We start from the raw sequence: 27,278 nt of genomic DNA on the forward strand, positions 1-27,278 counted from the left end.
TAGCACTTATGGAATGCTCAATAAATGGCATTCTTATTGCCTGTGATGCAGCAGAAAAAGCTGACTGTGTTACTAGAAAATAAATGAAAAAAAAAAACAAAACCAGATTCATGGTTGTCAGAGTGAGGGGGTGGGGGATGGGAGAAACGCATGAACCGTTTTTATCTTTATAGTTTAAATAAACTGAATTAAAAAAAAATAGAAGTCAATGAAATATGCTTTAAGGTTAACAATCATTTAATGTATTAACATTTTCACTTATAAACATACAATTTGCATATACAGGGAAAAATAGGTTCTGAGGACACAACAGAATACTAGAGACAGGCAAGCAATCAGAAAAAAAGATTAACCCTAGGAGAAAAAAATGGAACTGCATCCCATGCTGGTGTCTACATAAACTTGGGAAGGAGAAAGATCACACAGTATCACAAGTAATGTAGAAAATAAATGTGGGTCATTCTGTCTCAATGGCAGGAACTTCTCCCATGATCCAGATCTTCTGTCCCGGTCTGGCCCGTTTTATGAATGATGATCTGAAACAACCACGGGTCTCTCCCTTCTCTTTACATCTAAGACCCTGAAGTTAACTCAAGGAATTAAAAGAACAGAGCTAAGAAACAAGCCAACTGGCATGTGTGCAATGTCAACAGCCAACCAGTTAAAAGTACACGTGGAAGTAAAATACTGACTAAACCTGAACAAGTTCCTTCCAACTCACCTTCTTGATTTGGGATTACCTAAGCGCTAGCATCTATGAGAGCTGGGGCCAGGGAAATGAAGTATCTCAGCCCATCTTTATACAGAGTATGCATTTCCTCTCAGGATCAAGTCACTAGTGACAGTGAACTTCCAGACTCAACTACAGTTGCCCAGTGGGGCTGGCCCCGCTGGGGACAGGGACTGAAGATGGGGGGCACACGTGTGCACGAGTTTCAGTCCATAGCTCTCCCCCTTCTGTCAGAGGGAAGCCAGGGAAACACAAGGAGACCATCTGCTTCAAGGGCGTTTCACTGACGTAACTCGGTACCGGTGGTTCCAGTAACTCCAAGTTCAAAATGATGCAACATTAAAAACTGAGTTTAGTATTTTGTAAGTAAAACATACAGCTCGAATAATGATTACCATCTGAAAAGAACCATTCTTACTACATACGACGTAAAATAACTAAAGCAACATTTTTAACCATGAAAGCCAGTGTCGTCACACATCACATCTGGCAACTTTCCACCATGTCAAACATCCAAAGAGATGACAGCCAAGTATACTTCTTTTCAGCTGGAAACAGACTCTCCAGTGTCAACAAGTGCAATAGAATTGGCTAGGAAAACACACCTGTGGTCACCACAAAGTTCATTTGGCATCTGGTTTCATACGGAGATAGATCTATTTAAGTCTGCCTTAGAGATGGAGTGGGTTGATCAGTGAAACAAAAGACTATGTATGTAACTGCCCACATAGAATAAAAACGGAATTTGTGCTACTAGGAGTGTATTTTATGGAAAATCGGGTCACATGGAGTACAGGAGCAGAGACCTTCAATGCGCTAAACTGCCTTTGTAAAAGTACATTTTTAAAAGCATGCAGGACAGAAAACTGGAATAACTGATGTTTTAAAATTTACATAAAGAAAGAAATAAGAAAAATGCACGAAGTCTTCCAGAGCTTCACACATAGTTGGGGCTCAAATTAAATGGTTTTAAGCTTCTCTGTGACATTTGAGTCAAGAATGAAAACAAGGCCAGTGTCCTGGTCAGGTGGAGTAATACCCTGAGCACGTCATTCATGTCCTTAGGCCGCAACTCCCATCTGTAACCTGAGTCTCCCCCACCATGCCACCACCAGGGCTCCACGCACCCCAGTGCTCAGGGACAGCCACAGTGCCCCAGTCCTGCACAGGACAGGAAACGGGCTCTTTAGCAGCCTTCAGAAGGGTGGGAAAGAGGACCCTCAGTGCAGCCCAATCCCCTGAAACAGTAACACTGTTAACTATGGCTCTCATTCCACTTTCCTCACCATTCTCTTAGTATTACTTTCTCAACAAGTAGAAAAATAAGCTATAGGTAGGCTGAAGTGGCAATAAAAATACTCAAACACTTAAAACATGATGCCTCTGAATAAAGCAAATCTACCTCTACACACTTGTCTGTAATTGTTTTGTCCTGTTCACGTTTTAAATGATAAAGCCCTAAAACGCTGAGACTCAAGCCGACTCCTAATTTGGGATGTTTTCCAAGGATCACTACCAAAAACAAACTAGTAACAATAAAATGAAAAGCATCATTTTAAAGTGGGGGATCTGCCATCCCGCCCATCAGCCTAAGCAGTCGGTTTTGTTGGAAGCCTGCAGAGCCCCAGAGGCTGTGGCGATATCACACCTTTGCCTCAGGAAGGTTCCAGCCTACGACTCCTGAAGTAACGTGCATCCAGGTCTGGTCTGAGGTTTCAAAGTCTGGCATTAAACCAAAACAGCTGCAGTTCTTCTTGCCACAGTCACTCACCACTCATACATCACGACGTTACTCGCGTAACACTAAAATAACTACCCCTTAAGCACTAAGGCCTAACTCTAAAAGGAAAATGCCCTTTCCAAACAGGTGTGTTCAAATAAGGTATTCTGAGAGTTCCATAAAAAAACTCCTAGAATGAGCCAGTGCCCCCAAACAGTCCACGTTTTAACAGCACTCCAAAGCCTTCTCCATGGTACATATATGGATTAGTTATAAGTATGATGTCACTACTTTCAAAAGAACTACTAAAACTATTATTAAAAACATTTATAACAAACAGAAATGCCCTGCAAATTATATTATTGCACACAGGGTATCAGAAGCTATGCACATCCAGGTTCCAAGGACTCTAGAAGACCCAGAACAGAGACCCTAAGGCCATGCCTGTGGCTGCTCCAGCCAGCATGCCCAGCGCCAGGTCACTGTCATTGTCTTGATACCGCTCACGAATGATGACTTGGTTGGCAGGCTGCTGTCCATAAAGTCCTAGAAAAGAAGGAAAAAATAGGAGCAGTTTGTGAAGTCCAACATTCACTCAAAAAGATGGCTCACTTGACTGGGACCCTTCCTGAGGTTTCTCCATGCACTGCACCCCTCCCTCGGAGCGCTGGTGGGGTGACTGCAGTGAGTGCTCCCCAGATCTCCTCCACCACAGACGAAGGTGACTGGACTTGGCCAAGTGAGGAGGACACCTCCATTTCTAAGATGGCACTAAGAGAAAATCAAGATGCGCAGCTTCCCAAGGTCCACAGTCCCAGACACTGCAGAGAGCAGAATCCTAATGGAGCAGCAACCCCCAGCCTCCAATGTCCACTTCAGCCCCGCACATTCTGCTCGTCAGGATGGCAGGCAGACGAGGAGTGTGGGAGACACACAGAGCCTAGAGACAATGGAAGAGTCAAGAATCCCCACTGACAGCTAAGAAGAAAAACCCACCTAGAAGTTAATTAGCTTCTTAGTATTCATGCAAACCGTTTTTAAATTAAACCTTTAATCTGCTAACCTAACCTGCTCTTCATTTTTAACCTTATGTCTTTATGGGGAAAAATATTTATGCTAGGGGGAAAACTTCTAAAAAGCAAACTTTAAACAAATTTAAAATTTATTTGCACAATTAGAGTTTACAACTGGAAATGTATTGCGTGTTCTCTTCTATGCTTCACAATATATTGTCCAATAGCTAATTAGCTTTAAAATTGCTCACATATAGTGTTAACTTTCCTCCTTGACCCACTATTCCCTTAGCAGTTCAACCCTAGGAAAAAGATTAATCCAATAGTGATATGTCCACGTAGGTGAAGAATGGAAGTGAAAGTAACAGTGACACTAAAGGCTAACATCTACAAGTGCTTACTAGTCTAAGCACTTATAGTATTACAAGCATTTACATTCATTGACTCAATTAATCCTTACAAGAACCCTATGAGTCGAGCTTCCTGTTATCCCTATTTTATAGACAGGCAAAAGTGAGGCACACGGGGGTTGAGGGCAGTATGTTTAAACTACAAAACTGGTGAACTGTAGCATTCACTATCACAGCCTTGAAATTTAAATAATTTCAATTAGGCAACTCCAACTAGTGAAATGTAATACAGTAGGAACCTGTAAGCTGACCTAATTAAAAGATCCTCTGGAGAGGAGAGGGGGAAGATGGCAGAAGAGTAAGATGCGGAGATCACCTTCCTCCCCACAGATACACCAGAAATACACCTACACGTGGAACAACTCCTACAGAACACCTACTGAACGCTGGCAGAAGACCTCAGACCTCCCAAAAGGCAAGAAACTCCCCACGTACCTGGGTAGGGCAAAAGAAAAAAGAAAAAACAGAGGCAAAAGGATAGGGACGGGACCTGCACCAGTGGGAGGTAGTTGTGAAGGAGGAAAGGTTTCCACACACTAGAAGCCCCTTCGTGGGTGGAGACTGCGGGTGGCGGAGGAGGGAAGCTTCGGAGCCGTGGATGAGAGTGTGGCCACAGGGGTGCGGAGGGCAAAGCAGGGAGATTCCATCACAGAGGATCGGTGCCAACCGGCACTCACCAGCCCGAAAGTCTTGTCTGCTCACCCACCGGGGCAGGCGGGGCTGGGAGCTGAAGCTCGGGCTTCGGTCGGAGTGGCGGTGTGAACACAGCCTAAAGGGGCTAGCGTACCACGGCTAGCCGGGAGGGAGTCCGGGGAAAAGTCTGGACCTGCCGAAGAGGCAAGAGACTTTTTCTTCCCTCTTTGTTTCCTGGTGCACGAGGAGAGGGGATTAAGAGGGCTGCTTAAAGGAGCTCCAGAGACGGGCGCAAGCCGCAGCACCGGTCACTCTCCTCACCTCCCTGCCGGGGAGCCTGTCCAGCCCGCCACTGCCAGGGTTCCGGGACCCGGGGACAACTTCCCCGGGAGAACGCACGGAATGCCCCGCACTCCGTACCCCTCCCTCCCATCGGCCTGAGTGAGCCAGAGCCCTCGAATCAGCGGCTCCTTTAACCCCATCCTCTCTGAGAGAAGAACAGACACCCTCTGGTGACCTACACGCAGAGGCGGGGCTAAATCCAAAGCTGAGCCCCGGGAGCTGTGCGAACAAAGAACAGAAAGGGAAATCTCTCCCAGCAGCCTCAGAAGCAGCGGATTAAAAAGCTCCACAATCAACTTGATGTACCCTGCATCTGTGGAATACATGAGTAGACAACGAATCATCCCAAATTGAGGAGGTGGACTTTGAGAGCAAGATTTATGATTTTTTCCCCTTTTCCTCTTTTTGTGTGTATGTGTATGCTTCTGTGTGAGATTTTGTCTGTATAGCTTTGCTTTCACCATTTGTCCTAGGGTTCTATACGTTTTTTTAATTTTAAATTATTTTTTATTTTAATAACTTTATTTTATCTTACTTTATTTTATTTTATCCTCTTTCTTTCTCTTCTCCCTCTCTCCCTCTCTCCCTCTCTCCTTCTCTCTCCCTCTCTCCTTCTCTCTCCCTCTTTCTCTCCCCTCCCTTCTCTCTCTCTCCTTCTACTTTTTCTCCTTTTTATTCTGAGCCATGTGGATGAAAGGCTCTTGGTGCTGCAGCCAGGAGTCAGTGCTGTGCCTCTGAGGTGGGAGAGCCAACTTCAGGACACTGGTCCACAAGAGACCTCCCAGCTCCACATAATATCAAACGGCAAAAATCTCCCAGAGATCTCCATCTCAACACCAGCACTCAGCTTCACTCAATGTCCAGCAAGCTAACGTGTGGGACACGATATACCAAACAACTAGCAACACAGGAACACAGCCCCACCCATGAGCAGAGAGGCTGCCTAAAATCATAATCAGTCCACAGACACCCCAAATCACACCACCAGACGTGGACGTTCCCAACAGAAAGACAAGATCCAGCCTCATCCACCAGAACACAGGCACTAGTCCCCTCCACCAGGAAGCCTACACAACCCACTGAACCAACCTTAGCCACTGGGGACAGACACCAAAAACAATGGGAACTACGAACTTGCAGCCTGCAAAAAGGACAAGCAAACACAGAAAGATAAGCAAAATGAGAAGACATAAAAACACACAGCAGATGAAGGAGCAAGATAAAAACCCACCAGACCTAACAAATGAAGAGGAAATAGGCAGTCCACCTGAAAAAGAATTCAGAATAACAATAGTAAAGATGATCCAAAATCCTGGAAATAGAATAGACAAAATGCAAGAAACATTTAACAAGGACCCAGAAGAACTAAAGATGAAACAAACAATGATGAACAACACAATAAATGAAATTAAAAATACTCTAGATGGGATCAATAGAAAAATAACTGAGGCAGAAGGACGGATAAGTGACCTGGAAGATAAAATAGTGGAAATAACTACTGCAGAGCAGAATAAAGAAAAAAGAATGAAAAGAACTGAGGACAGTCTCAGAGACCTCTGGGACAACATCAAACGCACCAACATTCGAATTATAGGGGTTCCAGAAGAGGAAGAGAAAAAGAAAGGAACTGAGAAAATATTTGAAGTGATTATAGTTGAAAACCTCCCTAATATGGGAAAGGAAATAGTTAGTCAAGTCCAGGAAGCACAGAGAGTCCCATACAGGAAAAATCCAATGAGAAACACGCCAAGACACATATTAATCAAACTGTCAAAAATTAAATACAAAGAAAACATATTAAAAGCAGCAAGGGAAAAACAACAAATAACACACAAGGGAATCCCCATAAGGTTAACAGCTGATCTTTCAGCAGAAACTCTGCAAGCCAGAAAGAACTGGCAGGACATATTTAAAGTGATGAAGGAGAAAAACCTGCAACCAAGATTACTCTACCCAGCAAGGATCTCATTCAGATTTGATGGAGAAATTAAAACCTTTACAGACAAGCAAAAGGTGAGAGTTCACCACCACCAAACCAGCTTTACAACAAATGCTAAAAGAACTTCTCTAGGCAAGAAACACAACAGAAAAAAAGACCGACAATAACAAACCCAAAACAATTAAGAAAGTGGGAATAGGAACATACATATCGATAATTACCTTAAATGTAAATGGATTAAATGCCCCCACCAAAAGACACAGACTGGCTGAATGGATACAAAAACAAGACCCATATATATTCTGTCTACAAGAGACCCAATTCAGACCTAGAGACACATACAGACTGAAAGTGAGGGGATGGAAAAAGATATTCCATGCAAATGGAAACCAAACGAGAGCTGGAGAAGCAATTCTCATATCAGACAAAATAGACTTTAAAATAAAGACTATTAGAAGAGACAAAGGAGGACACTACATAATGATCAAGGGATCGATCCAAGAAGAAGATATAACAATTGTAAATATTTACGCACCCAACATAGGAGCACCTCAATACACAAGGCAAATACTAACAGCCATAAAAGGGGAAATCGACAGTAACACGTTATAGTAGGGGACTTTAACACCCCACTTTCACCAATGGACAGATAATCCAAAATGAAAATAAATAAGGAAACACAAGCTTTAAATGATACATTAAACAAGATGGACTTAATTGATATTTATAGGACATTCCACACAAGAACAACAGAATACACATTTTTCTCAAGTGCTCATGGAACATTCTCCAGGATAGATCATATCTTGGGTCACAAATAAAGCCTTGGTAAATTTAAGAAAACTGAAATTGTTTCAAATATCTTTTCCAACCACAACACTATGAGACTTGATACCAATTACAGGAAAAGATCTGTAAAAAATACAAACACATGGAGGCTAAACAATACACTACTTAATAATGAAGTGATCACTGAAGAAATCAAAGAGGAAATTAAAAAATACCTAGAAACAAATGACAATGGAGACACGACGACTCAAAACCTATGGGATGCAGCAAAAGCAGTTCTAAGAGGGAAGTTTATAGCAATACAATCCTACCTTAAGAAACAGGAAACATCTCGAATAAAAAGCCTAACCTTGCACCTAAAGCAATTAGAGAAAGAAGAACAAAAAAACCCCAAAAGTTAGCAAAGGAAAGAAATCATAAAGATCAGATCAGAAATAAATGAAAAAGAAATGAAGGAAACGATAGCAAAGATCAATAAAACTAAAAGCTGGTTCTTTGAGAAGATAAACAAAATTGATAAACCATTAGCCAGACTCATCAAGAAAAAAAGGGAGAAGACTCAAATCAATAGAGTTAGAAATGAAAAAGGAGAAGTAACAACTGACACTGCAGAAATACAAAAGATCATGAAAGATTACTACAAGCAACTCTAGGCCAATCAAATGGACAACCTGAAAGAAATGGACAAATTCTTAGAAATGCACAACCTGCCAAGACTGAATCAGGAAGACATAGAAAATATGAACAGACCAATCACAAGCACTGAAATTGAGACTGTGATTAAAAATCTTCCTACAAACAAAAGCCCAGGACCAGATGGCTTCACAGGCGATATCTATCAAACAGTTAGAGAAGAGCTAACACCTATCCTTCTCAAACTCTTCCAAAATATAGCAGAAGAAGGGACACTCCCAAACTCATTCTACGAGGCCACCATCACCCTGATACCAAAAGCAGACAAGGATGTCACAAAGAAAGAAAACTACAGGCCAATATCACTGATGAACATAGATGCAAAAATCCTCAACAAAATACTAGCAAACAGAATCCAACAGCACAGTAAAAGAATCATACACCATGATCAAGGGGGGTTTATTCCAGGAATGCAAGGATTCTTCAGTATATGCAAATCAATCAACGTGACGAACCATATTAACAAATTGAAGGAGAAAAACCATAGATCATCTCAATAGATGCAGAGAAAGCTTTCGACAAAATTCAAAACCCATTTATGATAAAAACCCTCCAGAAAGTAGGCATAGAGGGAACTTTCCTCAACATAATAAAGGCCATATATGATAAACCCACAGCCAACATCGTCCTCAATGGTGAAAAACTGAAACCATATCCACTAAGATGAGGAAAAAGACAAGGTTGCCCACTCTCACCACTCTTATTCAACATAGTTTTGGAAGTTTTAGCGACAGCAATCAGATAAGAAAAGGAAGTAAAAGGAATCCAAATTGGAAAAGAAGAAGTAAAGCTGTCACTGTTTGCAGATGACATACTATACGTAGAGAATCCTGAAGATGCTACCAGAAAACTACTAGAGCTAATCAATCAATCTGGTAAAGTAGCAGGATACAAAATTAATGCATTGAAATCTCTGGCATTCCTATACACTAATGATGAAAAATCTGAAAGTGAAATCAAGAAAACACTCCTATTTACCATTGCAACAAAAAGAATAAAATATCTAGGAATAAACCTACCTAAGGAGGCAAAAGACCTGTATGCAGAAAATTATAAGACACTGATGAAAGAAATTAAAGATGATACAAATAGATGGAGAAATATACCATGTTCTCGGATTAGAAGATTCAACATTGTGAAAATGACTCTACTATCCAAAGCAATCTACAGATTCAATGCAATCCCTATCAAACTACCACTGGCATTTTTCACAGAACTAGAACAAAAACGTTCACAATTTGTATGGAAACAGAAAAGACCCCTAATAGCCAAAGCAATCTTGAGAACGAAATACAGAGCTGGAGGAATCAGGCTCCCTGACTTCAGACTATACTACAAAGCTACAGTAATCAAGACAGTATGGTACTAGCACAAAAACAGAAAGATAGATCAGTGGAACAGGATAGAAAGCCCAGAGATAAACCCACGCACATATGGACACCTTATCTTTGATAAAGGAGGCAGGAATGTACAGTGGAGAAAGGACAGCCTCTTCAATAAGTGGTGCTTGGAAAATTGGACAGGTACATGTAAAAGTATGAGATTAGAACACTCCCTAACACCATACACAAAAATAAGCTCAAAATGGATTAAAGACCTAAATGTAAGGCCAGAAACTATCAAACTCCTGGAGGAAAACATAGGCAGAACACTCTATGACATAAATCACACAAGATCCTTTTTGACCCACCTCCTAGAGAAACGGAAATAAAAACAAAAATAAACAAATGGGACCTAATGAAACGTCAAAGCTTTTGCACAGCAAAGGAAACCATAAACAAGACCAAAAGACAACCCTCAGAATGGGAGAAAATATTTGCAAATGAAGCAACTGACAAAGGATTAATCTCCAAAATTTACAAGCAGCAGCTCAATAACAAAAAAACAAACACCCCAATCCAAAAATGGGCAGAAGACCTAAATAGACATTTCTCCAAAGAAGATATACAGATTGCCAACAAACACATGAAAGAATGCTCAACATCCTTAATCATTAGAGTAATGCAAATCAAAACTACAATGAGATATCATCTCACTCCATCAGAATGGCCATCATCAAAAAATCTAGAAACAGTAAATGCTGGAGAGGGTGTGGAGAAAAGGGAACACTCTTGCACTGCTGGTGGGAATGTGAATTGGTACAGCCACTATGGAGAACAGTATGGAGGTTCCTTAAAAAACTACAAATAGAACTACCATATGACCCAGCAATCCCACTACTGGGCATATACCTTGAGAAAACCATAATTCAAAAAGAGTCATGTACCAAAATGTTCATTGCAGCTCTATTTACAATAGCCAAGAGATGGAAACAACCTAAGTGTCCATCATCAGATGAATGGATAAAGAAGACGTGGCACATATATACAATGGAATATTACTCAGCCATAAAAAGAAATGAAATTGAGTAATTTGTAGTGAGGTGGATGGACCTAGATTCTGTCATACAGAGTGAAGTCAGAAAGTGAAAGACAAATACCATATGCTAACACGTATATATGGAATCTAAGAAAAAAAAAATGTCATGAAGAACCTAGGGGTAAGCTGGGAATAAAGACACAGACCTACTAGAGAATGGACTTGCGGATATGGGGAGGGGGAAGGGTAAGCTGTGACAAAGTGAGAGAGTGGCACGGACATATATACACTACCAAACGTAAAGTAGATAGCTAGTGGGAAGCAGCCGCATAGCACAAGGAGATCAGCTCGGTGCTTTGTGATCGCCTGGAAGGGTGGGATAGGGAGGGTGGGAGGGAGGAAGATGCAAGAGGGAAGAGATATGGGAACATATGTATATGTATAACTGTTTCATTTTGTTATAAAGCAGAAAGTAACACACCATTGTAAAGCAATTATACTCCAATAAAGATGTAAAAAAAAATGTTTAATCCACATTTAAAAAAAGAAAAAAAAAAAGAGATCCCGTGAAAAATCTAAATCTGCATTCCCTCTGTTAGACCCCCAGAGGGATCTCCTCAATGCATGTCCAGGAGCCAGCTTCTCCTTCTGTTTCTACCAGGGAGCTAAGTCCTTTTTTAAAAAAATATTAATTAATTTATTTATTTATTTTTGGCTGCATTGGGTCTTCGCTGCTGCATGCGGGCTTTTCTCCATTTGCGGCGAGCGGGGGCTCCTCTTTGTTGTGGTGTGCAGGCTTCTCATTGCGGTGGCTTCTCTTACTGTAGAACACAGGCTCTAGGCATGCAGTCTTCAGTAGTTGTGGCGCACGGGCTTAGCTGCTCCGCAGCACGTGGGATCTTCCCAGACCAGGGATCGAACCCGTGTCGCCTGCATTGGCAGGCGTATTCTTAACCACTGTGCCACCAGGGAAGTCCCAGGAGCTAAGTCCTTAACAAAGGCAACTAGGGACATTTCCAAGTTGTACTTATTTTAATTATCTAATTTAACTAAACTTTACATAAATGATCGAAACATGAATGTAGAAAAGGCAGATACTGTTTCTATAACAATTAAGTTAGATACTTTAGGAAAGTCTAAATAAAGGCAAGTTACTTTTACAAATTATCATCAAACCAACGAATTGAGTAAATAATAAAAGATGGGGGAGGAGACACCAAGAATCACAAAATCTAGAGGTCTGCTCTCAGACTCGGCCCTGGAAACTGTAGTGCAATTATGTGTCACATGAGTACCATCACTGTAAGAGAGAAACAGAGGACTCCAACCAAAGGAGCCAACTCAAACCAAAGACCTCAAGCCCACAACAAGAGACAGCTGAACAAATGTCCACTAACACGGGAAAATTAAAACAGAATACTTATAGTGTGTACACAGCACTCTGAGCACTTTTAAATTGGCTGCCCGTCCACCAGTCCCCAATCATATTAAAGAGAAGGCCTTTAACCTTCTCTGCATGACTAGGGCCTCTATGGACACTGCAAGGCAGTGTGTCATGAAGCTGGCAAAGCACCGGAGTATCTTAGACAGGCTGACTGAAGAGCTCTGTCTGGTTACCAGCACGATGCTGCAGTGGGACGACCACTACTGAGCAGCCCTTCCACAGCAAGCACACTGCTAGCTGGTCACAGCACTAATGCTGAATGCCTATGGACTGCACTCAGCCCTCAGCAGCAAGTATTCTGAGGTGGCCCCAAGCGTGCTCTTTTTTCATCATGGAAGTCAAAGGCAAGGATGGAATCCTATGTACAGAAATTCCCTTCACAAGCACAAGCACAGAACTTCTGCTTTTGTACAGAATTAGAAACAGCTGGGATTATCCCAGTCTGTGGCCTAGGGGCTGAATAAAAGACTGGTTCTCATCAGACGATTAGGCTAGGGCTTAAAAACCGACCACCAACCCCAAAATAAATGGGGAAAAAAATAATTCATACAAGGGAAAATCTAATTTGTAAACAACTGTACAATGTTTATCTTTGCCGGTCATCATACAAATGTAAACTAAAGCAACCTGACTCCATGTTAAGACCTTATCAAAACTTTCAGGGCTTCCCTGGTGGCGCAGTGGTTGAGAGTCGGCCTGCCGATGCAGGGGACGCGGGTTCGTGCCCCGGTCCGAGAAGATCTCACATGCCGTGGAGCAGCCAGGCCCGTGAGCCATGGCCGCTAAGCCTGTGCGTCCAGAACCTGTGCTCCGCAGCGGGAGAGGCTACAACAGTGAGAGGCCCGCGTACCACAAAAAAAAAACACTTTCAGAGCACAACAGGCAATCTTTATGGGACTACAGAGAAACCAGTACATCACTAACTCCTAGTGGCATTATAAACTGATGAACTATTCTGGAAATTAACTTGGTAAATGGTATCAAGACTTACTGTAATACTGTCAGATGAAATGATATAAAGTCTGAATTTCCCTCAAAACATTCCAGAGGTGGGGAGAGAAGGTACAGGTGAAACAAGATGTGGTAACTGTTGAAGCTGGTAACAGGCAAATTTGACAGTTCATTTACTGTCTCTACTTTTGTATGTTTGAAAACTTTTATAATTTTTTAATGGTATCAAAAGAAACAAAAATGTTTTTGCCCTTTGACATATTAATTTAATATAGAGAAATCAGAAATGTATTCTAAGACATATTTAACAGAAATGGAAAAGAAAATGATTAGAAATATTCAAAGCAATATCTACAATAGTAAAAATGAAAAGAAAAAAGTAAAGACTTAACTAATAATACATCACCCACATGACAGTATGCAATCATTAAAAAGACTTAATGGGCTTCCCTGGTGGTGCAGTGGTTGAGAGTCCGCCTGCCGATGCAGGGGACACGGGTTTGTGCCCCGGTCCGGGAAGATCCCACATGCCGCGAAGCGGCTGGGCCCGTGAGCCATGGCCGCTGAGCCTGCGCGTCCAGAGCCTGTGCTCCGCAATGGGAGAGGCCACAACAGTGAGAGGCCCACGTACCGCAAAAAAAAAAAAAATACTTAAGAAGATTATGTAGCACTCTGGACAAAATACATAAAATTTTATTGATAAAATGAGAATAGAATGCAAAAAGTAATGTAAGATAACAAAGATGAAACAATTATTTTACATGGGGAAAATAATTCAAACAAAAATAGTTGTGCTAGAATTACAGGATAGAGAGATAGTTCATTTTTCAGCATCATTATTTTATCAGTTTTCAACTTGACATGAAAAAAGAAAAATCAAGCGAGGCAGAATCCTTCAGTCTATGCTAGATGAGTGCACTGCATCAGATTCCAGACACAGATAACAGGAGAAACTCTCTTGTATTAGGTGCTAATGCATGAGAAACCAAAGTAACCACCACTAACCAAAAGAACACTTTGGGTCTGGGGCCGGCCAAATCCAGAGACCCCGTGGCAGCCCCCTTGGCTTCTCTGCGACATTAATATCAGTGACCACACATCCTTCTGGTAACACACTCTCCTTCTACTGCTTCTGCGTTAAGGCACTGTGCTAGGTTTGCTCACAGCCACTTAGAGTTCTGATCTCTTGGAAAGCTCTGGGCTCCCATTCCAGTCTATTCACCAACTCACTCTCTGTGTGTCGCTCTGACAAGCAATACCCACTGTGACCTGCCCCTGGCTGACTTCACCTGCTCATTGGGGTCTGGGTGTGGCCTCAATCTTCAGGCCATCAGGCACGTAGCTCTGGTCCCTCTTGCCCTGGTTGTAGGCACCAGCGTATTCCTGTACCTCCACCCTGTAGGCTTCCCCTGACCATGCTGCACCTAGGACTTGATGCCTCCTACACAGGCCAGTCATTCATACCTAACAACTTGTTTCGGGTGAGGTGGAAGATGAAAGGAACCCATTAAAAGCCCAGAATAAACATAAGCCCTCCCAGGCCTCTACTTCACCTGCAAAATGGAACATCACACCTAAATAGTGATAATTTTTGAAGGATATTACCAGAAGGAAAAAAAAGAGAAAGATTACCTTTTATCCCTTAAAATGGGCCTCTTAGTTTGGTTGCTTCTTAATGTAAAGGAATTTCAGTAAGTACAAATTCTCTTCTTGGGGATGAATCTGGATACAATAGTGAGGTTTTAAAAATCAAGCCCACTCTAACTTTTGTGAAGCAGTGTGAAGATATATAATGATTCTTTTTTTTTTTAAGTAGTGGAGTGATTCTAGTCTAACCAGAAGAAACATAGCTCACCTTAAATTGAGAAATAAAAATTCTTCAGGCTTTATTGATCTACTCACTAAATGAAGAGAAACAAGGAATGAAAGGCTGGCATAAGTTACCTGCATATGGGTACTGGTAGGGTACAGCATAAGCCTGCCCATTTGCAGCATAGACAACTTGAGTTCCTGGCGGGTATGCACCACTGTATGGACCATAGCCGTATGCCTGCTGAAAAGATATAGGCCCATTAGAAATACAATTTTGAAATTTCAACATCCATTTATAATAAAAACTCTCAACAAAGTGGGTATAAAGAGAACATTCCTCAATATAATAAAAGCTATATATGACAAGCCCATAGCTAGCATCATACTCAATGGTGAAAAACTGAAAGCATTTCCTCTAAGATCAGGAACAAGACAAGGATGTCCACTCTCATCACTTTTTATTCAACATACTATTGGAAGGCCTAGCCAGAGCAATTAGACAAGGAAATAAAAGCCATCCAAACTGGAAAGGAAAAAGTAAAACTGTCACTACTTGCAGATGACAGCCTAAAGGCTCCACCAAAAAACTGTAAGAATAAATGAATTCAGTAAAGTTGCAGGATACGAAATCAACATACAGAAACCTGTTGCGTTTCTATACATTAATAACAAACGTTCAGAAAGGGAAATTAAGAAAACGATCCCATTTACAATTGCATCAAAAACAATAAATTATTAACATATACACACTACTATATATAAAATAGATAATCAACAGGACCTACTGTATAGCACAGGGAATTCTACTCAATACTGTGTGATAACCTATATGGGAAAAGAAACTGAAAACTAATAGATATATGTGTATGTATAATTGAATCACTTTGCTGTACACCTGAAACTAACACAACATTGTAAATCAATTATACCCTAATATAAAATAAAAATTAAAAAGAAAAACAAACAAAAAAACAATAAAATACCTAGGAATAAATTTAACCAAGGAGGTGAAACGCCTGTACACTGAAAACTATAAGGCACTGATGAAAGAAACTGAAAATACAAATAAATGGAAAGATATTCCAAGCTAACGGATTGGAAGAATAGATAAAATGTCCATACTATCCAAAGTAATCTACAGATTCAATGCAATCCTTAACAAACTTCCAATGGCATTTTTTGCAGAAACAGAACAATCTTAAAATTTGTATGAAACTACAAAAGACCCAAAATAGCCAAAGAAAGAAGAATAAAGCTGGAGGCATCAGGCTCCCAGATTTCAAACTATACTACAAAGTAATCACAACAGTATGGTATTGGCATAAAAACAGACACACAGATCAATGGAACAGAAGAGAGTGCCCAGAAACAAACCCAAGTGTATATGGTCAATTAACTTACAACAAAGGAGCCAAGAGAACACAATGGGGAAAGGACAGTCTCTTCAATAAATGGTGCTGGGAAAAGTAGACAGCCACATGCAAAAGAATGAAACTAGACCACTATCTTATACCATACACAAAAATTAACTCAAAATGGATTAAACATGTAAGACCTGAAACCATAAAACTCCTAGAAAAAAACAAAGGTGATAAGCTCCTTGACATTGGTCATGGTGATGATTTTTTGGATCTTTTTGGATCCAAAGGCAAAGGCAATAAAAGCAAAAATAAATGTGGGACTACATCAACTAAAAAGCTTCTGTACAGCAAAGGAAACCACCAACAAAATGAGAAGGCAACCTACTGAATGGGAGAAAATATTTGCAAATCACATATAGGGAACTCATACAACTCAACAGCAAAAAAATAACCTGATTAAAAAATGGGCCGAAGAACTGAATAGACAACTTCCCAAAGAAGAAATACAAATGGCCAACAGGCACATGAAAAGATACTCAACATTACTGATCATCAGGGAAATGCAAATCAAAACCACAATGAGGTATCACCTCACACCTGTTAGAATGACTATTATTAAAAAGACAAGAGGGCTTCCCTGGTGGCACAGTGGTTGAGAGTCCACCTGCTGAAGCAGGGGACACAGGTTTGTGCCCCGGTCCGGGAAGATCCCGCATGCCGCGGAGCAGCTGGGCCCGTGAGCTATGGCCACTGAGCCTGCACGTCCAGAGCCTGTGCTCCACAACGGGAGAGGCCACAACAGTGAGAGGCCTGCATACCGCAAAAAAAGAAAAAAAAAAAAAGACAAGAAATAACAAGTGTTGGCACGGATGTGGAGAAAAGGAAACCCTCATACACAGCTGACAGGAATATAAATTGGTGCCTCCAAAAAGGAAAACAGTAATGGAAGGAAGTTCCTGAAAAAATTAAACATAGAACTAACAGTTGATCCAGCAATTCCACTTCTGGGTATTCATCCAAAGAAAACAAAAACATTAACTCAAAAAGATATCTGTATCCCCATGTTCACTGCATCATTATTTACAATAGCTAAGATATGGAAACAACCTAAGTGTCCATCAGCAAATGGATAAAGAAGATGTGGTCCAAATATACAATGGAATATTATTCTGCCATTAAAAAAGGACATCTTGGGGGCTTCCCTGGTGGCACAGTGGTTGAGAGTCCGCCTGCCAATGCAGGGGACACGGGCTCAAGCCCTGGTCCGGGAAGATCCTACATGCCACAGAGCAACTAAGCCCGTGCACCACAACTACTGAGCCTGCGCTCTAGAGCCCGTGAGCCACAACTGCTGAAGCCCGTGCACCCAGAGCCCATGCTCCACAAGAGAAGCCACCACAAAGAGAAGCCCGCACAAGGCAACAAAGAGTAGCCCCCACTCACCACAACTAGAGAAAGCCCACGTGCAGCAACGAAGACCCAATGCAGCCAAAAATTAAATAAATTAAATAAATAAATAAATCATGGGGATATAATATACAGCATGGTGACTATAGTTAATAATACTATACTGCATATTTGAAAGTTGCGAAGAGGGTATGTACTAAAAATTTTCAACACAAGAAAAAAAATTCTTTATGGTGACAGAGTTTAACTAGACCTAGTGCAGTGATTATTTTGCAATATGTACAAATACAGATCATTATGTTGCATACCTGAAACTAATATAATGTTGCATGTCAATAATACCTCAATTTTGAAAAATACAATTTGGAAACCACTGGGAATATATTAAAATTGGTTCTCCAAGTTGCAGTCAATAAAGTTTGACACTCTATTAAAAAAATAACATGACGGGACTTCCCTGGTGGTCCAGTGGCTAAGACTCCGTGCTCCCAATGAAGGGGGCCCAGGTTCAATCCCTGGTCAGGGAACTAGATCCCACACGCATGCCACTACTAAGAGATCATTCCCATGCTGCAACTAAAGATCCCGCACACCGCAACTAAGACCTGGTGCTGCCCAATAAATAAATAAATATTTTAAAAATAATAACAATAAATAAAGAACATGAGACAGTGTGCTTATGCCCTTTATTTTAATATCCTAAAAAAACAAACCCACAACTGTAATCTACTTTCAGGCTGTAAAATAAAGTAGGTGGAAAACACAACAAAAAAGAGAACTGGACTTGCCAGAGATTCCAATTTCATTTCAGCTGTACCACTAACTTGACCTTCAGTAAGTCATCTAACTACTGTAGGCCTTGTTTTGTTCATCTCTAAAATGATCAGTTTGGACCAGGTGATAAACGAGATTCATCCAAAGCCAGTTTTCTCTTGGTGAAGCCAGCCTAGCAGCAAAACCCTCCCAGCCCAATTACCAGCAGTTCCTGGCAGGAGAATATAAAAGACTGATACTGGGGGGTCTGAGGTCTGAGGCCTGGGCAGGTAACTGGCAGTTTTCCACAAGGACACGCCTATGAAAGGGCATTGCCAGAAATGGGCAGTCGACTGCCTCCACTGACCAAGTAAAGGACTACCGTATACTGGGAAATACGGAGATGAAAGGCCTGACCTTCTTTATGAGCTCACAGGTGGTGACAGGGCAGACATGTTTACAGACAACTACAATTATTGTCATTATGTGACGAAGGCTATACACAGGGGAGAACAGGGAGCTATGGCCTGGCAAATACGTATGTAGATCTAAACCCGTTATCTTACAAAAGCAGGAGACAGAATTTATGCTTCTGTAAGACAGAATAGATGCAGATGTTGTTTTCCCTATTCTTCCTTCTAAGTACAACTGAAAACCCTGGACACTATACATACAACAAACACAAGGAGACTCTGAAAGGTGGAGAGAAAGCAGGTGACTGTCTAGGGACTTCATGACCCTAAGAAGGACACACAGTGAGTTCCCTGGGTTTTCTTTTTGCCTCCTACATCCGACTGGATAATGTAGAAGCAGCAACCAAGAAATGCCAACGTGTGCAGACCTTTCTCGGTCTGCCTCAAGGAAAGCCTGCTGTCTCTACCCAAAGAGCCTAAGAAGGAAAAGGCCAATCTGGCAAGAGAGACCATTTTCAGGCAGTAACTACTCCACTCCAGCCAAACAACACAAAAATAGCTGTGGCTATTACTCCCACCAGCAAAGTTCGGTATGGAGAAAGACGCTCTCCCACCCCCATCTCAAACAGTGTCAGAGAAGGCCAAGTGGGAAGCTGGGAATTTCATCGCTACCAGATGGAAACAGGCCACCTCCAGTCCCATACCACAGTGTCAGTGGAGACCATGCAAGGAGCCAGAACTCCCATCTCTGCCCAGCAGAAACAAGGTGCCCCTTCCTGTCCTGCTGGAGTAGGATCAACAGAGACCCAGTGGAGAGTAAGTACTTCTACAACCTCTTATCAGTAACCATAGTATCAGTGAAGGCTAGTGGGGAGCAGCAGGGCAAGTCCCTCCAACTCCCAGGCAGGCTGGTGTCAGCAGAGACCTAGAGAAGGGCCTGAATTCCCAGCCCTCTCAGCAGTGACAATGGGACCCAGGGGACAACCTGGACTTCCACCGTTACATGAAGGAACAAAGCAGACCCCCTCTTCACCCAGCAGAGGAGCATTAGGAGCAAGTCTGCTAAAATGCAAGACTTAAGTAGATTCAGTCTTATAATATTTAAAATGTCCAGGTTTTGATAAAGAATAATTCATCATACCAAGAACCAGGAAGATCTCAAACTGGATGAGAAAAGACAACAAAAGAGACCAACACCAAGATGACAAAGATGTTGGAATTACCTGGGAAGGATTTTAAAGCAGCTATCATTAAAATATTTCAATAAGTAATTAAGAACATGTTTGAAATTCATAAAAGAAACAGGAAGTCTCCACAAAACCAGAAAAATATCAGGAAAAACTATATAAAGATATATATCAAGAATAACCAATGAAAATTTTAGAAATACAAAAATAACTAATAAATTATTCAATGAATGGACTCAACAACAAATAGAGATGACAAATAATCAATGAACATGAATATAAAGAGTAGAAATTACCTAATTAGAACAAAGAAAAAGCAGATTGAAGAAAAAGTGAACAAAAACTCTGAGACATGTGGGACATCTAACATCTGCATCATCAGTTTCATTAGAGAAAGAGGGTGGGTCTAAAACAACATTCCAGAAATAATAGGTTAAAATTTCCCCAATTTAGCAAGAAACATAAACCTACGTATTCAAGAAACTGAATGAACACCAAATAAGATAAATCCCCAAATACACACATCAGAGTCAAACTTCTGAAAACTAAAGACAAGGAAAGTAGCCAGAAACAATGCACTACGTATACGGGGGAAAAAATTCAAATGACAGCAGATTTCTAATCAGAAATCAGGAGGGCCAAAGGAAATAGCACACATTTATCAAGTGCTGAAAGAAATGTCAACTCAGAATTCTATACTACTGAAAATATTCTTCAGAACAAAGATGAAATTGAGACATTCTCAGATGAAGGAAAACTGAGGATCTGTTGCCAGCAGATCTATCCTAAGAGAATGACAAAAGGAAGTTCACTAAACAGTAAATAATAAACGAAATCTTGAAACATCAAGAGGTAAAAAAATATAGTCAAAGCAGAATACATGTAAACATAATAAAAATCACATCTTGATTTTTCTAATGTTTGACAGCTGTAGCAAAACCTATAACACCATCTAATATGGTTCTCAATATATGTAAAAGAAATACTTAAAACAATTATACCATAAAATGAGAGAGAAAAAAGGAATTTAGAGGTAATGGTTTGATACTTCACTGGACCTGGTAAAATGTGAACACCGGACTTTGAAAAATATGTGTATATGTATAATGTAACAACTAGAGCAACCATTAAAATAGCAATACAAAGAGATACTCAAAACATTACAGATACATCAAAATGTAATTCTAAAACATGTTCTATGGGAATTCCCTGGCAGTCCAGTGGTTAGGACTCTGCGCTCTCACCACCAAGGGCCTGGGTTCGCTCCCTGGTCAGGGAACTAAGGTCCCACAAGCCGCGCAGTACAGCCAAAAAATAAATAAAAATAAAAATAAATAAATAAGATAAAATAAAACATGTTCTAGTAACTCACAAAAAGCTTAAGTAAAAGAACATACAGAAATGAAAAACAGAACCAAAGGAAAACAAAAACTAAAATGGCATACTTAACGTATCAAAATTACATCATATGCAAATGGTCTGTGGGGAAGGTTAAGAGTGATGGTGTTTAAGGGTACAAACTTGTAACAAGTATTAAATAAGCCTTGAGATCTAATCCATCATATAATGAATATAGACAATAATATCATGCTGTAATTATGTAGTGTAATAAATATTGCTACATTTGCAATCATTTACAATATATAAAGGTATCAAAATAACATATAGTACACCTTAAACTTACACAATAAAAAAATGTAAATGGCCTAAATATACCAGTTACAAGATAGAGATTTGTCAGATGGGGGGATGAGGGGATGACCCAACTATATGCTGTCTATAAGAAACTTCAAATGTAATATGTATGTTGAAAGAAAAAAGATGGGAAAAGAGATATCATGCAAACATTAATAAAAAGGAAGCAGAAGTGGCTACATTAATATCAGAGTAGACATAAGACTAAAGAAAATTATCAGAAACAGAGAAGAACATAACATAATGATAATAGGGTTAATCCACCAAAAAAATATAAGTGTGTATGGACCAAATGACAGAGCTGCACACATAAATTAGACAACTTATATAAATGAAAAGGACCAATTCCTCAAAAAGTATAAAATACCACAACCCATTCAATATGAAATAGAGAATGAATAGTCCTGTAACTATTAAGAAAACAGAATTTGTAATTTAAAATATCCCCCAAAAGAAATCTCCAGGCAGGTCCAGACAGTTTCACTGGAAATGTCTACCAAATGATTAAAGAAGAATTAACATCACTTCTACACAATATCTTCTAGAAAATACAAGAGCATGGAACAGTTCCTTAACTTCTATAAAGTCGGTATCACCTGATAACAAAATAAAACAGAGTACAAAAAAAAGAAAACTACAGACCAATATCCCTCATGAATACAGTTGCAAAAACTCCTAATAAATATTAGCAAACATAGAATTCAGCAATAAATAAAAAGAATTATACACCACAACCTAGTGAGATTTATTCCAGGGATGCAAAGCTGGTTCAGTATTCAAAAATCAATGTAACCCACCATATTTAAGTTTAAAAAAAAAAAGGTTTTAAAAAAAATCACATGACCAAATCAATTGATGCAGCAAAGGTATATGACAAAATCCAACACCCATTCATGGTAAACACTCAGAAAACTAAAAAAAAGAAGGACTTTCTTCAACTTGACAAACAACATCTACAAAAAACATCACATTTAGTGTGGAAAAACTGAACACATTCCCCCTAAAATCAGGAACAAGGCAAGAATGCCTGCTCTCACCATTGCTCTTCAATATAATATTGGAAGTTCTAACCAGGGCAATAAGGTAAGGCAAGGCAAGGAAATAGAAGGTACACAGACGACAAAGGAAGAAATAACTCTATTTGTAGATGACATGACTGTCTATATAGTATATTCCAAAGAATCTAAAATAAAATACTTGGACTTCCCTGGTGGCGCAGTGGTTAAGAATCCGCCCGCCAATGCAGGGGACATGGGTTCGAGCCCTGGTCCAGGAAGATCCCACATGCCGTGGAGCAACTAAGCCCACACGCCACAACTACTGAGCCTGCGCTCTAGAGCCTGCGAGCCACGTCTACTGAAGCCCACGCGCTTAGAGCCCATGCTTGGCAAGAAAGAGAAGCCACCACAATGAGAAGCCCGCGCACGGCAAATGAAGAGTAGCCCCCGCTTGCTGCAACTAGAGAAAGTCCACGCACAGCAACGAAGACCCAACACAGCCAATAAATAACTAAATTTATAAAATAAAATACTTATAGAACTAATAAGTGAGTTTAGTAATAAGCTCACAGGCTACAAGATCAACATATAAAAATCAACTGTGTTTCTATATACTAGCAATAAACATGGAGAAAATGAAATTTGAAATACCATATACAAAAATTCAAAAAAAAAGAGAAACATTTAAGTATAAATCTAACAAAACACATACAGGATTTATATACTGAAAGCTACAAAATGCTAGTGAAAAAAAATCAAACAGGATCTAAATAGACAGTCCATTTTCATGGACTGGAAGCTCAACATAATAAAGATGTCAATGCTCCCCCCAAAAACCTGATTTCTATCAAAATCCCAGAAAGATTTTGCTGTACATTTAGACAAATTTACATGGAAAGTAAGTGGAATCAGAATAGCTAAAAGAATTCTGAAAAGGAAGAATGAAGTGGGGGGAATCAGCCTACCCAATCTCAAGACTTATTATTGATATATAGCTACAGTAATCAAGTCTGTGTGGTATCAGAGGATGGAACAGACAGAGAACCCAGAAACAGACACACATAAATACAGTCAACTGATTTTTTACAGAGATGCAAAACCAATTCCAGAAAGGATTAACAGCCTTTTCAACAAATAGTGATGGGACAATTGGACATCCATATGCAAAAAAAAAAAAAAAAGAACCTCAACATAACCCTCTCACCTTATTAAAAATTAACTGACAACAGAAAAGACTTGTGTATAAATCCTAGGACTATGAAACGTTCAGAAGATAACATAGGAGAAAATCTTGGGAAACTTGGTCTAGGTGAAGTGTTAAACATGACAACAAAACACAGTCCATAAAAGGAAAAACTGATAAATTGGACTGCATCAAAATTAAAAACTCTGTGAAAGGCACTGTCAAGAGAATAAAAAGATATGCTACTGATCACATATCTGACAAAGGATTCCTATCTCAAACATATATATAAGAACTCTCAAAACTCAACAATAAAAAAATAATAAAACAAGTAGAAAATGAGCAAATGACATGAAGACACATCTCACTGAACAGGATATATGGATGGCAAGTAAGCACATAAAAAGATGTTCAACATCACAAGCTATGGGAAATGCCAATTAGGATCACAGTGAAATATCACTACACACCTATCGGAATAGTTAAGATAAAAAACAGCGACAACAGCAAATGCTGGTGAGGATACAGAGAAAGTAAACCACACATACACTACTGATGGGAAAGAGAAATAGTAGAGAAACTCTGGAAAGCAGTTTGTCAGCTTTTTAAAAAACTAATCATATACTTACCACACATTCAACTCAGCAATTACATTTTTGGGCACTTATCCCAGAGAAATAAAACTTTATGTCTGCCTAACAACCTGTACATGAGTGTTCACATAAGGTTTATTGGTAACAGCCAAAATCTAGAAACAACCAAAATGTCTCCCAATAGGTAAACGTTCAATACATAATGTGGTACATCCATACCATGGCATACTACTCAGCAATAAAAAGGAACAGACTACTGACACATGCAACAATTTGGATGATTCTCAAGGGCGTTGTGCTTAGTGAAAACATCAAAAGATCTCAAAAGATCACATGTTATATGATTCCATGTATATAACACTGTGGAAATGACAAAGTTATACAGATGGCAAACAAATCAGTGGTTGACAGGAGTTAGGGAAGGGGAAGAAGGGTGTGACTATAAGAGGGTGTAGCAGGAAGAAGATATTATGAACAGTTTTATATCTTGATTGAGGTGGCGGTTATACAAATCTACACATATGATAAAATGACATGGAACCACACATAAACATTGCACCAATTTCAAATTCCTGGTTTTGATTTTATCTACCATGTAACAGCTGGGGAAATGGGTGAAGAGTACATGAGACATGAGATTTCTCCATATTACCTTTGCAACTTCTTGTGAATCTATAATTATTTCAAAATTAAAAGTAAAAAAAAAATCAAAGTGCCTCCCACAAGAGACTTCTATATGTAGCACTGAATGCCTGGCACCTCTAACTAGGGGACACCACAAGGTATTTGGCATGTGATTTTTTTTTAAGGTTTTGTTTTTGTTTTTTCAAAATAAAAAAAAAGCATTTTTTCTGATGATAGAGAGTATTCAAGTAAATAATTAAGTATAAACTTGAATCATCAAAATCATATTACCATGATTCATTTTTAGGTCTATCTTAAAAAGAAAATGTGAACAGGAAGATTATAAAGCAGTTGCTTTATTTTAGGAAAGCAAAAGATGACAACAATCTATTTAAAAAAGAAAAGTTTAAAGAAGAAAGGGTTTACAGTACATTTCTAATTTCTGTGATACTGGCTGGCTCAAAGTTTTCTTTTGTTTTAAAAGCACAGTAGCACAGAGACGCCAAGTTTCCCTCACTTGGATTCTATAAGGCAAAGATTTGCTCCCTACCTCAGGGGTTGGTGCAGCATAGGCTGTGTAAGGAGGTGGGGAGGAAACCACGGCAGTCTCATCATACACGATTTCTGAGCCAACATAAGCCTTGAGAGGAGAGAAAGTATGAAAACAAGTGAGTTGCCACAAAGCAACCAAAGGCTCTTATGATACTATACCCTTTTATTTAGTAAATTAAAAAAGTAATAAAAGCCGAAAAGTTTAATCTTTGAAGAGGAAATATAACAGCTCTCTGAGAAGCAATGACTAGCAGGACCACCCTCCCCTTGCCCACCACCCAGCACTCCAGTGTCCTTTGAATTCAGGAGGATGTGGCCCTCCTCAGCCACCAGCAGGGGGCAGAAGTAGAGTTCTCACTGCCCAAGAAGGCCACAGGGCCTCCACTGTTACCCAGCCCTTTTAAAAGATGTTACACCACTCTCAACATCCCTTCTGTTCACAAATAAAAATCCTACAATCTAAAACGTAGCAGTCAGGGATATGTTCTACACTCACAATCTGGTTTTTCCATTAAAAAATTTAAAAATCTTTCAGTAAATTACCCCCCCAGTGGAAAACAAAAATATGTGTACTCTTTTTAAAAATATCCACATGAAGAATCACCTTAGCTCTTGCCCCTAACTATATGAATCATCAATACTAACTTCATTCAAGTAAAGGATTTTCATCGAAGAAAAGGTAACTGGACCTGTAATCTTAGGAGGAAAAACAGTCCCGAGCTAACAAAAGTAGGAAAAAACAGCATTTGGATATTAAGTCTTTTTACTTTCTTTTTCCCCTGTACAAATTCTTTAAAAAGCACCATCTACCTTTCTCTTTCCTTCCTAGAGAAATAAATGAAAAAATAAAACCCTATCTGAAGAATGAAAATGTTGACCACAGAGGGAATTGCCTTTGATTCCCTGACAGACACCAAGATGGTATCACTAGCCTCTACAAATGGGGTTTACTGTCTCAGTTACTTCCTAAAGCCGGAAGAAACTAGAGACAAGTACAAGTCCCAAAAATGTTTATTTCACAGGCTGAGATGCTATTCATGAAAAGGACCCTGTGGTCCCTTTTGTGCCTTCTCTGTAAATGGCAGCAGAATTCAGAGTGTTGCAAATCTTTGTGAGATACAAACATTTCTAGAAAACAACACTGGGACCAGTGTGCCTGTGTTAGGAGGGCTCCTCCTGCCAAAATGTTTTGGCAAAATCCAGCTTCCTCACTGTCAGCGAAACACAGCCTATCTCTGCTTGCTCATCCTGGGCTGGATGGCAAAAAAACCCTCTTCCCCATTTCCCTTTTTAACCTCCTGTTCTCCCGTTTGTTACAGCAAGACTAAGTGAAAACATTACTAGTGACTGCCATTAGCAACTTACTGTGTTTGTCCTGGAATCCTGAAGCGTAAATTTCCAGGCCCTGAAGAAAAGAAAGAGGTACTTTATTTCAGGCAATCCAACATCTATCTCAACGGTTCTCAAACCTGCACTGGCATCGGAATTTCTGAAAAAGCTTGTTTAAGAACAGATCTGAAGCCCTTGCCTCAAGACCTACTCAATCAACTTATATAAGACATGCACTAGGAATATATGATATGTAAAGAAATAAATCTATAGTACATATGTAATATTTAAAGCATAATCTACTCTACAGTTTTTCCTTTACTTTTTAAATAAATGTACAATGTACCAT

At 39.9% G+C, this 27,278-nt stretch overlaps 1 protein-coding gene across 5 annotated transcripts in view; it reads right to left on the reverse strand.

Moving 5' to 3' along the window:
• Nucleotides 1-214: 214 nt before the first annotated feature.
• The window catches only part of PLEKHB2 (pleckstrin homology domain containing B2), a 49,633-nt gene continuing 22,569 nt past the window's right edge, over nt 215-27,278 (reverse strand). For 2 of the 5 annotated variants that reach the window (XM_032637716.1, XM_032637717.1), the window contains exons 5-8: nt 26,966-27,005; nt 25,599-25,688; nt 14,967-15,075; nt 215-2,996 (exon numbers count right to left, since the gene is read on the reverse strand). In XM_032637716.1, coding sequence (XP_032493607.1) covers nt 2,860-2,996; nt 14,967-15,075; nt 25,599-25,688; nt 26,966-27,005 — 376 coding nt within the window. In that variant the 3' untranslated portion in view covers nt 215-2,859. The remainder of the gene's footprint in view (nt 2,997-14,966; nt 15,076-25,598; nt 25,689-26,965; nt 27,006-27,278) is intronic. The other 3 variants (XM_032637718.1, XM_032637719.1, XM_032637720.1) reach the window with 3 other exon arrangements.

This window comes from Phocoena sinus, chromosome 7 (genome assembly GCF_008692025.1).
Source record: "Phocoena sinus isolate mPhoSin1 chromosome 7, mPhoSin1.pri, whole genome shotgun sequence".
NCBI classification, from domain to species: Eukaryota; Metazoa; Chordata; class Mammalia; order Artiodactyla; family Phocoenidae; genus Phocoena; species Phocoena sinus.